General features: G+C 46.5%; 1 protein-coding gene across 1 annotated transcript; it reads left to right on the top strand.

The window, feature by feature from the left end:
- Nucleotides 1-16,585: 16,585 nt before the first annotated feature.
- On the top strand, nucleotides 16,586-17,038 carry LOC109210036. The gene has a single exon (XM_019373406.1). The coding sequence runs from the start codon at nucleotides 16,586-16,588 to the stop codon at nucleotides 17,036-17,038; it is 453 nt and encodes a 150-aa protein (XP_019228951.1).
- Nucleotides 17,039-17,850: the final 812 nt, after the last annotated feature.

Raw genomic sequence — 17,850 nt, 5'->3', positions numbered from 1 at the left:
CGCCGAAACCACCTTCCCCAGCGCGCACGATAAACATGATCGTCGGAGGCGGCGATGAGTCAGTGATCAATCACGTCAAGTTCGCCACCACACACAGGCTAAAGCGGACCATCGCCCATGAACGGTATGACGACTTCGAAGATAGTATCACCTTCGATAAGTCTGATGCCGACGGTTTGTCTTTCCCTCATTATGATGCTTTAGTTATCACTTTACGTATCGCTGATACGGATGTTAAAAGAGTCATGATCGATGACGGAAGTGGCGCCTGTATTATCCACCCAAGGGTCCTCGTATAAATAGGACTCGAGGATAGGGTAATACCGTGCTGCATAACACTAACCGGTTTTAACAATGCAGTGGAACGGACGTTCGGAGAAATAGCACTGCCCGTCTTAGCGGGAGGAGTCACGCTGGAAACAACTTTCCACGTGATGAACCAAGAAACGGCGTACAACGTCATCATAGGACGCCCGTGGATACACGCCATGCGAGCGGTCCCTTCAAGCCTCTACCAAGTGATCAAATTCCCTACCCCATGGGGAGTATTCAGTATTCGAGGCGAGCCACACACCGCACAAGAATGCTACAAAATAGCCCAAGACTGCGCCCACACCCAACAGCTAAAGGGGGCGAGCGCGGAGGCATAGCAATTAGCCGTGTCGGGGACTAAGGTCAACCCGACAACGGACGCCATCAAAGACCCCGACGTCGTGGAGGCCTGTAAAGCAACGGTCGAAGATCTCGACCCAGTCCAATTGGACGAAACCAATCTTACGAAGAAAGCCTATATCGGGCACGGTCTCGCCAACCCAAGTAAGTATTGTGAATTCTTAACTAACCATGCGGATTTGTTCGCCTTTTCCCATTCAGATATGCCGGGAATCCCGCTAGACATCGCCACCCACAAGCTGAGTGTCGATCCACTACATCCGCCCGTGCGACAGATGAGGAGAAAATTCAATGCCGCTATCAATGAAGCGGTCAGTAAGGAAGTAGACGAGTTACTGGCCAACGACTCCATTAGAGAATCAAAGTACCCCCAGTGGGTCTCCATTGTCGTCATGGTCAAAAAGAAAAACGGGAAGTGGAGAATGTGTGTGGATTTCACTGATCTGAACAAAGCATGCCCAAAGGATTCATTCCCACTACCCCACATCGACCAACTGATCGACGCCACTGCAGGACATGAACTACCGAGCTTCCTAGANNTAACGCCTCGGGATCGGGACTGGGACTCGTTCTCGAGGTCCCCATGGGCGAAACAATTCGCCAGTCCATACGATGCCCCGAGATGACTAACAACGAAGCCGAGTACGAGGCTGTTATTGCAGGTTTGAAACTAGCCATCAAGTATGGAGCTCGACGACTCGTTCTCCATTGCGACTCTCAACTCGTGGTGAACCAGGTCACCAGGACTTACCAAATCAAGGAGCAGAGGTTGCAAAAATACCAGTCAGAAATCCACAGGTTAATGACCGAGTTCGACGAGTGCCGCTTCGAACAAGTTCCGAGGGCACAGAACGTTGAAGCAGACGGCCTAGCAAAATTGGCCGCAGCCACTAAAAACTTCAACAAAGAAAGCGTGGTCACCCTCCTCCATTCAGCCATTGATCACACTGAGGTACTCTCTTTAAATTTGACTTGGGACTGGCGCAACCAATTTGTATCCTACTGCAGGATGGAACACTCCCACTCGACAAAAAAAAAGCCAAGAAGCTCTGCGTACAGGCCGCCCGGTATTGCCTGATAAACCACGAGCTCTACAAAAGGACGTTTGGCGGACCCCTGGCCAAGTGTCTAGGGCTGCAACAAACGCGGCCAGTGCTCGAAGAGGTACATGAAGGTCATTGCGGTGCCCATACGGGCAACCGCGCCCTCGTGCGCTGCATAATACGAGCCGGCTATTATTGGCCCACTATGAAGAAAGACGCAGCGGAATATGTTCGCCGATGCAAACAATGCCAAAAGTATGCCCCCATGAACACCAACCAGGAGAACCACTTCACTCGGTCACTTCCCCATGGCCCTTCATCAAATGGGGAATGGACATAGTCGGTCCCCTACCAGCGGAACGAGGAAAGGTACGATTTCTATTAGTTTTAACTGACTATTTTTCCAAGTGGGTGGAAGCAGGAGCGTACGCCCAAATACGCGAACAAGAAGTGATCGCCTTCATATGGAAAATATTATATGCCGCTTCGGCATCCCCAAAGAAATCAGTTGTGACAACGGACGACAGTTCATCGGTCAAAAAACGACCGAATTCTTCGAGAAATGGCGCATCAAGAGGATACTCTCCACCCCATATCACCCTGCCGCCAACGGCCAAGCAGAATCCTCCAACAAAACAATATTAAACATACTAAAGAAGAAACTCGAGGACGCCAAAGGGCTATGGCCCGAGCTGCTACCCGAAGTGTTGTGGGAACACAGGACCAGACCCAAATCCAGCACGGGGGGAACACCGTACTCGCTGGTCTACCGAACCGACGCGGTCATACCCGTCGAGGTCGGCGAACCAAGCCTAAGATATTCACACACCAGTGGAACAGAAAACGACACAAACAGGCTCCAAGACCTCGACGAAGCTGAGGAAAGGAGAGAAATGGCCCATGTCAGAATGGCGGCCCAAAAGCAACAAGTCGAAAGATACTACAACAAGAGGGCCAAAATAGGACCACTCAAGGTGGGAGATTATGTCCTTAAAGCCAAGACATTGGCATCCAAAGACCCAAGTGAAGGGAAACTGGGCACCAACTGGGAATGACCCTACAAAATCACAGCAGTAGCCAGCAATGGCGCATTCCAGTTGGAAACAATGGAAGGAAAAATGCTCCAAAACAACTCGAACGTTACTCACCTCAAGTATTTCCACTTCTGAAAGGCGTCTCCCGAGTCGTACTCTTTTTCCCTTACTCGAGTTTTGTCCCAATTGGGTTTTCTCGGGGAGGTTTTTAACGAGGCGGCGGAGGGGACACTTGGAGATATTTGCGAAACAAGTTTATCATATCAACCTCTCTTTACGACCTCCAGGCCGACATGATAAAGGGACTGGACTAGCTTGATCTCCAATGTAAGAAAGGCTACGACCATCTCCAATGTAGGAAAGGCTACGGCCATCTCCAATGTATGAAAGGCTACGGCCACCTCCGATGTATGAAAGGCTACGGCCACCTCCAATGTATGAAAGGCTACGACCACCTCCAATGTATGAAAGGCTACGGCCATCTCCAATGTAGGAAAGGCTACGGCCATCTCCAATGTATAAAAGGCTACGGCCACCCCCAATGTATGAAAGGCTACGGCCATCTCCAATGTGTGAAAGGCTAAGGCCATCAATTATATCATGGCTAAGGCCATCGCCGCCAACGGTCGACCTAGATTCGACTACGGTGAGTAAACGACTCGACGACAGTCGAAGTCGCCTACATGGCTAAGGCCATCGATTATATTATGGCTAAGGCCATCGCCGCCAACGGTCGACCTAGATTCGACTAAGGTGAGTAAACGACTCGACAACAGTCGAAGTCGCCTACATGGCTAAGGCCATCGATTATATTATGGCTAAGGCCATCGCCGCCAACGGTCGACCTAGATTCGACTAAGGTGAGTAAACGACTCGACGACAGTCGAAGTCGCCTACATGGCTAAGGCCATCAATTATATCATGGCTAAGGCCATCGCCGCCAACGGTCGACCTAGATTCGACTATGGTGAGTAAACGACTCGACGACAGTCGAAATCGTCTACATGGCTAAGGCCATCGATTATATTATGGTTAAGGCCATCGTCGCCAACGGTCGACCTAGATCCGACTAAGGTGAGTAAACGACTCGACAACAGTCAAAGTCGCCTACATGGCTAAGGCCATCAACTATATTATGGCTAAGGCCATCGCCGCCAACGGTCGACCTAGATTTGACTACGGTGAGTAAATGACTCGACGACAGTCGAAGTCACGTACATGGCTAAGGCCATAAATGATATTATGGCGAAAGCCATCGACGCCGATAAGTCGACCCAGCTCGACTACGACGGCAAGTAACTCGATGACAGTCGAAGTTACGCACATGGCTAAGGCCATCAACGGTATAATGGCTAAGGCCATCGACGCCGATAAGTCGACCCAGCTCGACTATGACAGCGCGTAACTCGACGATAGTCGAAGTTGCGCACACGGCTGGGCGGCCTTAGGGCCCACCCTCTCGGTATCAGCGTCCACTTCTCCAACGGCAGCCGACGAGCCGCTCTCCAGAATGCGTGTTGGGCCGGCGTCGAGAACCGCCCCCCTTGGGAGCCGACCTCCCGGAACGGATGGCATCTGCCATAAAAATTGGCCTTGACTCCCGATGGGGCTCGCTCGCTCCCTCGTCCTCTGTGGCTATCCCCTTGCCGGTTATCAACCGACGTTTTTTCCTTTCCGGCGGCTCCTCACTCTTAGAAGTCTCCTCCACAGCCCGTGGGGATGGCATTGAAGGAGTCGCTCCCCTCGTGGACGCCGCCACGGGCAGCGGTTGAGGAACCTCCGCAGCGCCATCACTGGGCGAACCACAGGGTATGTATTCGTCTTCAGAATCAGTCCCCGCCCCAGGTGAGGTGACGACGTTCTTTTTCTTCTTCTTAGGGGCGCTCCGACCTGCCAACGCGAAAAAGTCAGGTAACAAAAACGTAGGGAACTCCCAAACCGTAGCCAAAGAATTACCTGACGGGCCGTACCGTTGAAGAAATGCAGCCCAGGTACGGCATTCCTCCGCATAAGGTATTATTCTTTCCACCCATGATTTAATGTCATCACTGAACTGGGGTAGAGAAGCCCTCGCTGCGAATAAAAAAGGGGGAAAAGCAAAGAAATCAAAATGGCCGTATGGTCAAAAGCGCAAGCAGTCCTGAATTCTACGAGTAGAAATACTTACGTTCTGGATTCCATCTTTCCGGGAACCCTTCGGGATTCGACACCAGGTGCTCCGTCCTGATGTAGAAATATTTACGCCAAAAGCGGCGGTTGGGCTTATCATCGGCTTTAACAACCAAGCCCCTTGTGCCACGACTTTTTTACTGCAACATGGTACCCCTCAGGTAACCAGGGCTGAATAACTGTAAGAGGTAGTGGACCGAGACGCTGCACTCAACCCTGGCCGCATAAGTGGTCATAATACGACACACCTTCAAGGTGTAAGGAGTGAGCTGAGCCGGACACACATTGTAAAAATGGCAAAGCTCCTCCATCAGAGGGTAGATTGGAAGATTGTAACCGATCAAGAACGGGTACTCATAGAATGTGCAATATCCAGGCTGGTGCACATTGGTATAGTCCGTCCTGGCCGGAACCATTTCCACGTGGTCCGGAATATGGTGCGTCTCTCGAAGATCATCTAAATGGGATTGTAATAAAACGCTGTGCTCCCAGGGAAGGTCTGGGCTTTTAGTTGGAAAATCCCTGCGAACATGCATCTCTTTTGGAAGGACGTTGTCTACACTGAGAGGAACAAGGGCCTTCTCCGCCTTTTCCCCTTCACCACCGGAAGATGGCGGAACCCTAGACGGGGCATTATCTTTGGCCTTTTTACTACTCTGTCCACGTTTTGTCATGATTATACTACGTAAGAAACGAAGCACTGACGATAGGAAGTGTGGTTTCGACAGAAGTGGGAGAGTCCCTCACGAAATAACGGTTACAGGAAAGAAAGACAAAGGAGTAAATCAGAAAATGCTTCCGAAGGCTTGAAAGTTGAATCGAATCGAANAGGCCTCAGAGATCCAAGAGCCAGATTCTAGACCACTGACGTCTTCGGAGTTATAGCCCGCCCGGTCTGGGGAATCAGAACTATACCCACAAGTTTCACGGGCGACACGGGCTATGCGCCGTTGCTCTTGAACCTCCGCCTCAGAAGCTCGACCCGCAGCTAAGAACTCCTCGAATACGACCAATCTGGCCTCGACGTACACCCACATGTCATGCGCCTCACGATGCGCATCCTCATCAGGCCTTGGTACAGCAGTCCGCTTAAGGACTTCAATCTCAGCCGCCTTGGCATCGAGTTCGGTGGTCATAGTGGCAACCTTGATCCGCAAATCAGCAGCTTCCGTCGCTACCCCACGGCCAACCTCCAACTCTTCTTCCTTAGACTGGAGAAGAGTCTCCAGCTCAATGTTCCGAGCCAGGGCGGTCATCAGTTGCTCGTCGATCTGCTCCAACTCGGCCACCCTCCGTTTCAGCTGGGCCTCCGACTGCTCCAAACCCTCACGGAAAACCCGAAATTCCGGGTCCTGCTTGAGTAGGTCCGCCAGCGCCTGATGCTTGACGCGGCACCGCCGATATTTCTTTACCACCTTGTTAAAGGTGGCTGCCTTCCTTTGCGCTCGCCGCCCCCTCTCTACCTCCAAGATGAGAGTCTAAAAAAGAGGAAAAGGAGGAAAGGCAAGTCAGTATGCATCAAAATTTACTTTACGGTACATGAAGAAAATCGAAAAATACCTGCAAGGCCGCGCCGGCAACCTTCCGGGATAGTTCCCCGTCGCTAACCCCTTTCAACATTTCACGCTTAGCGGCCGCACATAGCAGGGTCATATCCGTTGCGGCCTGCTCGCTGTGTTGCAACAGGTTATACCCTCCTGGGATCAGAATTCGGCGGTTGGATCTACCTGCCGCCATCCCCACACGGGCCGGACCCCGCGTTAACGCATCTGCATCCGCCTGGGCGGCCTTAGGGCCCACCCTCTCGGTATCATCGTCCGCTTCTCCAACGGCAGCCGACGAGCCGCTCTCCGGAATGCGTGTTGGGCCGGCGTCGAGAACCGCCCCCCTTTGGGGAGCCGACCTCTCGGAACAGATGGCATCTGCCATAAAAATTGGCCTTGACTCCCGATGGGGCTCGCTCGCCCCCTCGTCCTCTATGGCTATCCCCTTGCCGGTTATCAACTGACGTCTTTTCCTTTCCGGCGGCTCCTCGCTCTTAGAAGTCTCCTCCACATCCCGTGGGGATGGCATTGAAGGAGTCGCTCCCCTCGTGGACGCCGCCACGGGCAGCGGTTGAGGAACCTCCGCAGCGCCATCACTGGGCGAACCACAGGGTATGTATCCGTCTTCAGAATCAGTCCCCGCCCCAGGTGAGGTGACGACGTTCTTTTTCTTCTTCTTAGGGGCGCTCCGACCTGCCAACGCGAATAAGTCAGGTAACAAGAACGTAGGGAACTCCCAAACCGTAGCCAAAGAATTACCTGACGGGCCGTACCGTTGAAGAAATGCAGCCCAGGTACGGCATTCCTCCGCATAAGGTATTATTCTTTCCACCCATGATTTAATGTCATCAGTGAACTGGGGTGGAGAAGCCCTCGCTGCGAATAAAAAAGGGAGAAAAGCAAAGAAATCACAATGGCCGTATGGTCAAAAGCGCAAGCAGTCCTGAATTTTACGAGTAGAAATACTCACGTTCTGGATTCCATCTTTCCGGGAACCCTTCGGGATTCGACACCAGGTGCTCCGTCCTGATGTAGAAATATTTACGCCAAAAGCGGCGGTTGGGCTTATCATCGGCTTTAACAACCAAGCCCCTTGTGCCACGACTTTTTAACTGCAGCATGGTACCCCTCAGGTAACCAGGGCTGAATAACTGTAAGAGGTGGTGGACCGAGACGCTGCACTCAGCCCTGGCCGCATAAGTGGTCATAATACGGCACACCTTCAAGGTGTAAGGAGTGAGCTGAGCCGGACACACATTGTAAAAACGGCAAAGCTCCTCCATCAGAGGGTAGATTGGAAGATTGTAACCGATCAAGAACGGGTACTCATAGAATGTGCAATATCCAGGCCGGTGCACATTGGCATAATCCGTCCCGGCCGGAACCATTTCCACGTGGTCCGGAATATGGTGCGTCTCTCGAAGATCATCTAAATGGGATTGTAATAAAACGCTGTGCTCCCAGGGAAGGTCTGGGCTTTTAGTTGGAAAATCCCTGCGAATATGCATCTCCTTCGGAAGGACGTTGTCTACACTGAGAGGAACAAGGGCCTTCTCCGCCTTTTCCCCTTCACCACCGGAAGATGGCGGAACCCTAGACGGGGCATTATCTTTGGCCTTTTTACTACTCTGTCCACGTTTTGTCATGATTATACTACGTAAGAAACGAAGCACTGACGATAGGAAGTGTGGTTTCGACAGAAGTGGGAGAGTCCCTCACGAAATAACGGTTACAGGAAAGAAAGACAAAGGAGTAAATCAGAAAATGCTTTCCGAAGGCTTGAAAGTTGAATCGAATCGAACCTCTCTCCTACTTATAGGGATAAGTTGCGCAGAAATCGAAGAGTCATGATTCAAAACGTGCGCGGGAAACCAAAATGTCACATCATCCTCTGAACCGCCTCGGGGGCAAATATAATAATGATGCATACAGGCGATGACGTCATTCCAAAAAGGAAGCCACGCGTCAGTGGCTCAACAACGTCATATATTTCACCTCATTCATATTGCCGCCCCTGGTCGAGGTCAAATTCTCCTAAGCCGAGGTTCGCATTTCCGCCCATCGAAGACGCCCACCGAATGCGTCTCCAACGAGCGGAGGGACTAACTATATAGGGTCAAATTTGACCCTCAGCATCTCTGCGCCAGTGGGTACACCTAGTGAGTGTATGCCGACTAACGTAACGGGTACGACTCGGACGTGGGGACAAAAGCGACATCGTTTAGGACTCGGTGTCTTCACTAGGGAGACGTTACCTGTCTTTATAACTTTTTGATTCTTTCAACGAAGGTCTCTTATTATATAAAGGAGACCTTCACATTGTAAAGAGGGATTCGGATCTAATACAACTCTCTCATTTTCTGGCTTTCTCTCTCTATCTCTACCTCAAACGAACATATCTTATTGAGTTCATATTATCACTTTGCAATACTAGATCTACGACAATAATATTATCTTTGCATCTCTAAGTTTATTATATTTGATTACGATTTACCCTTTTCTTACCTTTGATTGTTTTCTAGCTTACAAAGTATATTGTTAACTTTTGAGCCAAACATCCCCCATATAATCTATCTTTGTTTTTTTTTTGTTTATATATATATATCGTCCTCTAGCATACACTAACACATGCATAAAACCTCGCAATAGGGTACCTTATAAGAATAAATGATCTCTAATGCCCCCTAACAACTTCATTCAATAAAAATAATTTTACAAAAAATCCTTTTTTCTTGTGTCGAAACGAAAGAGTAATGACTTGACCCTGTTTGTTAAAAATTCCTAATCTTGGTTTCGATTTTTCCAGATGTATCAGAAACCCTTTACCTTACCCCAACACCCCCCTTTTACGTATAATATACTAAGTGGTGGACAAACAAAACAAAAAAAAAGAGGAAATTTGTATTATATTTTTCCCGATCTCCTATCAAAAGATCATATAACTAAAATAAATTTTATAGCGAACTACAAATTAAAATCAAACTCTTGAATTATTATTGTCCAACGGAGCAACTCAATGGTTAGATTAAAATTAGAATCATAATGTCACAAGTTGGGTTGGAGCATCAAAACATCAAATCTTACCAAAATAGCGTTTGACGTCAAAAATAGCGTTGGGTTGGAGATGGTCTTATGTTTCATTGTTAGCGATGTGACGGGAAAAAAATACATTGAAAACCATCCATTATTTTGCATTCATCTCATCAGCCAAATACCCTAACCATCATCTCGTGTTTCTCATGTTGTTAGTTTAATTTAATTAATTTATTAACTAATCACTCAAAAGTTGACACCTATACTGTGTATAAGTGCTTTCTAAGGCACTAAAATCTGAATATTATGTATAATCATGCTTTGATATGGACTCCTAATGATTAATTTAATTTTAGACTGATGTATGAGTTCAACAATTTTATCAGTCTAAAGTTTAATTTGAGCCAACTTCAGTAATTTTCTATTTCTACCATCCGGAGCTTCATTGCCATAATTAATTCGGAAAAGGGTCAAATATATTCCTTTACTATTAAATATTATTTAAATTTACCCTCTGTTATACTATTTGATTAAATATATCCCTACCATCTAATTATTGATCAAATATACCCTTAATTTGACGAGGAGGCCACGTTGAAGGCTTCTAATCCATCTTATGCCCCAACCCATTACCCATGCTTAATACCCGACAACCAATACTCATAACTCGACCCTTCCCAACAACTAAATAACTGAACAAATTCATTTGATCGAAAACTTCCAAAACTTTAGATCTGAATTTTTTTAAATCAAAATCGACTGGGTGAGTTTTAAATCTATTATAAAAGCTTAATAGAAGTTGAATCCAAAATCTGAGTGCATTTGGATCTGATTTGACAGGAACTTGATTGAAATTTTTTGAAGCCTAATATGTGGAGAAGATGCATTGGGTTTCTTGACCTCATCTCTTATTGCTCAAATTGTTTGTTGGATCTTGTCTGTATCATTGTACATAAGTTGTAGGTAAAATTTGAGTGCATTTTGTGGAGTTTTGGTTAAGTTAGATCGAACAAATTAGAGTTGGCTCCGTGAAGCAGACAACCTGAGCTTCCTTGAATTAATCACTGGGATTCGTTCGAATTTTGGTTGAGAGTATTTGGTTACAAATTGAGATTGATTGGAGAAGCTCAGGTTGATTTCGGATTAAAATTTTGAAGTAATGGTTCCAAGAATTTGCTGCCTTCGAAGAACCTGTAACTCTCCATTCATGCTATCTTGTTGAACATCCACATACTTAACAAATTCATAACCTTTACTCAAACTACTTAGAAGGTCCTTTGTAACTTTAACAATCACAATGGTACCAAAAAGAGAGAACACATTGATCATCATCATCAAGAGCAGGTGGCAAGTAATTGATGTACACAATTGAATCTAACCCAGAGAAAGAGAGAGTATGGATTATGAGTTTTGTTGTCGGGTATTGAGCATGGGTAACGGATTGGAGAATAAAATGGATCAAAAGCCTTCCACGTGGCCTCCTCGTCAAATTAAGGTTATATTTGATCAATAGTTAGACGGAAAGGGTATATTCGATCGAATGGTATAATGGAGGGTAACTTTAAGTAATATCCAATAGTAGAGGGATATATTTGGCCCCTTTTTTGTAATTAATTAGGAAGCATGAAGGTTTCAATTAAAAACCATGACTAAGAAGTCATTGAAATTTGAACTCTTGATAAACTTGAATTGTGATGTTGTGCTAGGGAACTGTTTTCATCCAAATCTGAATTTGCATCCAGTGTCCCTTTTGGTAGCTGGTATTTAACTTTTATCTTCTTTTTTAAACGATTTGCAGATATAAAACCAAATTGTATGGGCCAAAATCTGTTCTAGAATATTTGAAATAAGTTAATACTAAGGAAAGGGTTTTTGAGTCGCCGTTGGCCGAGGTGGATCAGCAAGCAGTAAAGCTCATAGCCGAAGAGTTAAAATGAGTCGAGGTCGAGGTGCCAATCATGATCGAGGTCAAGCACTGTCAATAAAGTTACAACGACTAGTTTTCGAAATAGGGTGTTAAAGTCGTGGATATTCTCTGCACATGTACTATTAGGGTTTACTAGGAATATGTCTCATATAAATAGGAAAAAAAGTGAGAATAGAGGCACGTGAGATTCATTTGTAAGAAGAACACTTTGAAAAAGACTCATTCTTCATTCAATATAAGACTTTACTTTTCACTAAGATTCTCGTCAGATCCGAGGAATCTCCCATCGTTTGAAGATATGTCGGTTAATCATTATCAGGTGGAAGGTTCTTTTGTTTCACCTCTTACTGATTAAATTATTCCTCTTAATTATATGAGTGCCATTATATTGTCATTTATTGTATATCGCACATACTGCTATTGTTCTTGATAGTAGAAGGCATTTATTACATAGAATCGTTATTGTCCTCATATATGCCACTCAACTACCTTTTCTGATTTATAAGATCTGAGGATATTATTCTTAACTAGGATTAACCTATACCTAACTGAAATTAATTAGTTTAACCAATATTTATGTTTTTGCGTCAAACAATTTGGCGCCTCCTGTGGGGATTTCTTAGCTAAACTTTTATTCTCCTCTAGATCTATAACTAATGTCGGTCACTAATGTCACAAAGCCCAAGATCTTTTCTCTTTCCTTGTGCAAAATCTAACAAGGTAGGTAATCGAGAAGAAAGGGTGAGGATAACAAGTGACTTACCTACCAACCTCATAATCATCCTCAACGAAAGGTGCGATACAGCTAGTGAGGATACGATGCTGAGTGTGTCCCCTAGGCGAGATGGGTCGCCACCCCCATACTGCAGCATAACTGTCACGACCCAAAATCAACAGTTATGATGGCGCCTATCGTGGAATTAGGCCAGCCTCAACTCAACAGTCCAACACAGTAAAATAACCTTAAGATAATGACGGAAACAGTTAACATTAAAGAAACTCTTTTGAAAACATAATAAATCCCAAAGCGTGATACAATCCAGCCCAAAACCGGGGCGTCTATTCGAAATGCAATCCACTACAAGGTATAAAGAAAACAACTGAAAATACATCAAAGGATAAAGAAGGAGAGTCAAGGCCCGCGAACGTTGTGCAACTACCTTGATAGTCTCCAAACTCTGGGGTCTCAATCAGCAACCGCCGCCGTGAACAGAGTCACCTGGATCTACACACGAGGTGCAGGGAGTAACATGAGTACACCAACTAAGTAAGTAACAAGTCCAAACTTTGGACTGAAAGGTAGTGACGAACTCAACCGCAACAGATATGACAAAAATAAATGTGCAGAAACGTAGCATGCTTTCAAGTTAAATAGACAGCTCAAGGCAATAAAGTAAATACAGGTCTAAACAGTGTAAGCTATACAACTCAGTTATCTCTACATGCCAATGCACAGACTGTATGAAATGCACCATGTGCTCCCACTCTCAAGTGCTCAACCACTCGGTACTGTATATGGCCATCCGGCCCAGGGAAGATCCATCCCAGAACATATACAACACTGACTATAAGTCACCCAGTACCGAGGAAAAAGGGTAATCCAACCCTGTGGAGAAGATCAATCTCCAAGTATCAAGTACTTCGGACAAATCCATGTCCAGGAAAATCCATCCCTCAATAATATCATCCGCCCTCACTGGGGGTGTGTTACAGACTCCGGAGGGGCTCCTACAGCCCAAGCGCTATCATAATCATCAATATAACCGTTGCAGTGTGCAGCCCGATCCCATAACTGTCACTCATAACCAGGATCTCAGCCTCACTCAGTCATCAATCTCTCCAGTCTCACCCACGGGCTCACAATGTCATGAAAATAAACTCGGAACAATGATATGATGAATCAATGAATAACTGAGACTGAGATATGATATAAAAATGCATGAACATGACTAAGTACGGGATATTAATGAAAATAGTGAGATGACAGCAAGAAACGACCACTAAGGGTCCCAACATTACCGGCATAAAGCCTAAACATGATATCTAGCATGATTTACAGCTCAATTACTTTATCATATGATGAAAACATAGATATCAACAGGATAGAGTCACTAAATGGTGCCATGGAATTACCAGGTCACAATTCTCACGGTGCATGCCCACACGCCCGTCACTTGGCATGTGCGTTACCTCAATACCAATCACATGACACATAATTTGGGGTTTCGAACCCTCAGAACCAAGTTTGGAAGCGTTACTTACCTCGAATTAAGCAAAATCCTACTCCGCAATGCCTTTGCCTCTCATATCGGCCTCCAAACGTCCCAAATCTAGCCACAAGTAATACAATACAATCAATATAGGCTGAAGGGATCAATTCCACAAGAAAACTACCAAATTAGAGTCAATCCGAAATCGACACAAACCCGGCCTCCGGGCCCGCGTCTCGAAATCCAACAAAAGTCACAAAACCCGAAAGCCCATTCACTCACGAGTCTAACCATACCAAATTCATCAAAATCCGACCTCATTTGGTCAACCAAATCCCCAAAATCCACTCTCTAAATTCTCAAGCCCTAAACCCCCAAATTTCACTTCGAAATCTTGCTAATTAGGTGGGGAAATCATTGGATAAATAAGATTTATGATCCAAAACAAGTTCAAGAAGCTTACCTCAATAATTCCCTCGAAAATCTCCTCCAAAATCGCCTAAGTCTGAGTCTCAGATGTAGAAATAAGACCAAAATCGCGAACCCTTGCCTTTTAAGCTTCTGCCCAGACTTTTTGCACCTGCGGGCCCTCTGTCGCATCTGCGACGCCGCACCTACGGAAATTCTATCGCAGGTGCGGATTCCACTTAAAATTCCAGGCTCCGCTCCTGCAGCTTCAAGACCGCATCTGCGTCCATCGCAGGTGCGGAAATCCATCGCACCTGCGGCTCCCTCTTGCACCTGCGCCCAGCTGCCCGCATCTGCAACTCTCGCAGGTGCGGGAAAATCTTCGCACCTACGACTCCTGCCCAGCTCGTCCTTGGCAGCTTCTGCGGCTCCTCCTTCGCTTCTGCGGGCTCGCACCTGCGGTTCCCACTCCACAGGTGCGGTTACACCAATAGCAGCAACACTTCAGCTGCAATTCCTCAACTCAAATCAAGTCGTCAACCACCCGAAATCACCCCGAGGCCCTTGGGACTACAAGCAAACATACCAACAGGTCCTATAACCCGATACGAACTTAGTCGAACCTTCGAATCACTCAAAATAACATCAAAACACCAAATTGCACTCGGATTCAAGCCTAAAGAACTTCTAAACTTCCAAATTCCACAAACGACGCCGAAACCGGCCAAACCACGTCCAATTGACCTCAAACTTTGCACACAAGTCATAAACTAGACCACAAACCTACTCTAACTTCCGAAAATCCAATCCGACCCCGATATCAATATTTCCACTGCCGGCCAAAATCGCCAAAATTCTAACTTTTGCCAATTCAAGCCTAATTCAACTACAGACCTCCAAATCACATTCCGGACGCGCTCCTATGTCCAAAATCACCTAACGGGGCTAACGGAACCATCAAAATTCAAACCCGAGATCGTTTACGCATAAGTCAACATCCGATCAACTTTTCTAACTTAAGCTTTCAATTAAGAGACTGTGTCTCAATTCACTCCGAAACCACTCCGGACCCAAACCAACTAACCCGGTATATCATAATATAGTTGTAGAACACAAAAGAAGCAGGAAGTGGGGGAATGGGGCTTTAACACTCGAAACGACTGCCTGAGTCGTTACAATAACAAAACCTCATGGAAAAGGATCCACTACGTCTGCGGAGGAAGGGGCACCCCAAGCTGTCAAAAAACCTTCTCGAGGCTTGGTTGACTGACACGCTGACGAGCATCCTTAACAAACCCACCCCAGGCTCAACTGCAGAAACCGCAAAGACTGTTATGATCCAACAAACGGACGAGTGGGGTAGTCAACCACCTTGTCCAACAACAGGTACAACTCACAATGTCATTGATAATGGAGGTGATAATGCCCTTACAGTCATCCTAAAAGGGATGGAAGAAATGGAGAATAAAAATAAGGCGCTCTGAGATCATATGAAAAAACATCAGGGGTGGGTCGATAAAATACCAGGCGCCCCCTAAATTGTTACCGAAAAGAGACGCCGGCCATTTCATTGAGCATACAGTGATGATACAGCTCCCCATGCCATACTAAAAACCTTCAAAATGCCGCCCTATCTCAGGATATATGATGGCACGACCGACCCGGAAGATCATGTTACCCATTATGTCACCGCCATGAAAGGAAATGATCTCGCCAAAGAACAAGTGTCCTCCATTTTGCTAAAAAAATTCGACGAAACCCTCATGGGAGGAGCATTAACATGGTATCAACAGCTACCAGCACGCTTCATAGAAACCTTCAAAGAGATGGCCGACAAGTTCGTAACGGCCCATGCCGGGGCCAAAAAGGCCGAAGCAAGAGTGAACGACATATTTGCCATTAAACAGGCCCTAAGCGAAGGGCTGAGGGACTTCCTCGTCCGGTTCAATCGAGTGAGGATGACTTTTCCGAACGTATCCGAAGGAATAGCGGTTGCAGCCTTTCAAAACGGGCTGAGCAGGGATGCTTCAAGAGCAACCAGGAAATTATTGAGTCGGCTGATGAAGTATCCCCCAACCACTTGGGACGAAATACACAAGGCTTATTGTGTCAAGGTCCGAGCAGATGAGGACGACCTCAATAAACCAACTCATCGACTGACCGCGATATATGCCAAATCCAGAAAAGATCAAAGGAACGATGCTAGAAGAGGTCTTGTAGTTCCGCGACCTAATAGGGAACGGCATCAGTCGTATGTCAAATAGACTACTGTGGCCTCTCTCCGCTACGAAGAGGACCCGTCTAGACCAAGGACAAGGACTCACCGGAATGAAAGAGGTATGCCCCTTTTACTATCGGCTCACAATTTTTGTGTGTCACTTACAAAGATAGTCTATGCTTTGGAGAAACTCGGGCCGAAGGTAAAGTGGCCGCAGAAGATAAGGTGAGATCTGAGTACCAGAAAATCCGACGCCCTCTGTGAGTCCCATCAAGAATGAGGGCATAAATCAAGGATTGCATCGCCCTAAGGCAGGAGGTCGTAAACATGTTGCGACAAGGACACCTCAAAGAGTTGCTAAGCGACCGGGGAAGGACCAACTTTGCCAGAGGACACGAGAAACACCAAGGATGGCCAAAACCACCCTCGCCATCATGTACCATCCACATGATCATTGGAGAAAGTGATGGCTCATCCATTAACAGCGTGAAATTCACCACCACCCACAATCTTAAGCGGTCAATCACCCGCGAACGGCATGACAAACTCGTCGAAAGTATTATCTTTGATAAGTTAGACACCAACGGTTTGACCTTTCCTCACAATTATGCCCTCGTTATTACCTTACAAATTTCAGATGCCGATGTGAGACGCATTATGGTAGATGACGGGAGCGGCACGTGCATTATCCATCCTCCAGTACTTGCACAAATGAAACTCGAAGATAAGATAGTGGCGCGCTGCATCACACTAATTGGTTTTAACAATGCAGTTGAGTAAACATCTGGAGAAATCACACTCCCCGTTCTGGCCGGTGGCGTCACTCTGGAAACCACATTCCGCATCATGGATCAAGACACAGTGTACAACGCCATAGTAGGGCGACCATGGATACACACCCTGAGATCCGTCCCTTCCAGCTTATACCAGGTCATCAAGTTCCCAACTCCCTGGGGAATATTCAGTATATGAGGGGAACAATGCACATCCCAAGAATGTTACTGCATCGCCCTAGACAACTCGGCCGCCCAACAAAAGAAGGATAAAGAAAAAGAGGCATAGCAATCAGTAGGGTCGAGATCAGCATATGACAACAGCTGGGACGGTATCAGAGACCCGGATATGGTCGAAGCTGCAGGATCAACCATAGAATACCTCGACCCCGTTCAATTAAACCTCAACGACCACAGCAAGAAGGCTTACATCGGCTGCAAACTTCAGGACCAGGTAAATTTCGTCAATTCTTTGCAGCTAACGCAAATTTGTTTGCTTTTAGCCATGCAAATATGCCAGGTATCCCAAAGGAAATCGCCATGCACAAGCTGAACGTTGACCAATTCTAACCCCCAGTAAGACATGTCAGGCGTAAGTTCAACTCCGCAATTAATGACGAGACCCCTAAAAAGGCATACCCTCGATATGGACACTGAAACTACTTCATTCGGGGACTGAAAGGCTCCGGCCAAACACAATGACTACGGTCACTAGGCTGTACCAGCCAAACTAACACGACTCGAGGACGCCCGACTGTCGCTATAAAATCACAGGACTTCAATTACTTCGAATATACTACGAAAAGAACTGGTTAAATG

The sequence above is a fragment of the Nicotiana attenuata genome, unplaced genomic scaffold (genome assembly GCF_001879085.1).
Source record: "Nicotiana attenuata strain UT unplaced genomic scaffold, NIATTr2, whole genome shotgun sequence".
NCBI lineage: Eukaryota > Viridiplantae > Streptophyta > Magnoliopsida > Solanales > Solanaceae > Nicotiana > Nicotiana attenuata.
Note: the sequence above shows the minus strand (reverse complement) of the source record. Positions and strands in the feature narration are given on the sequence as shown.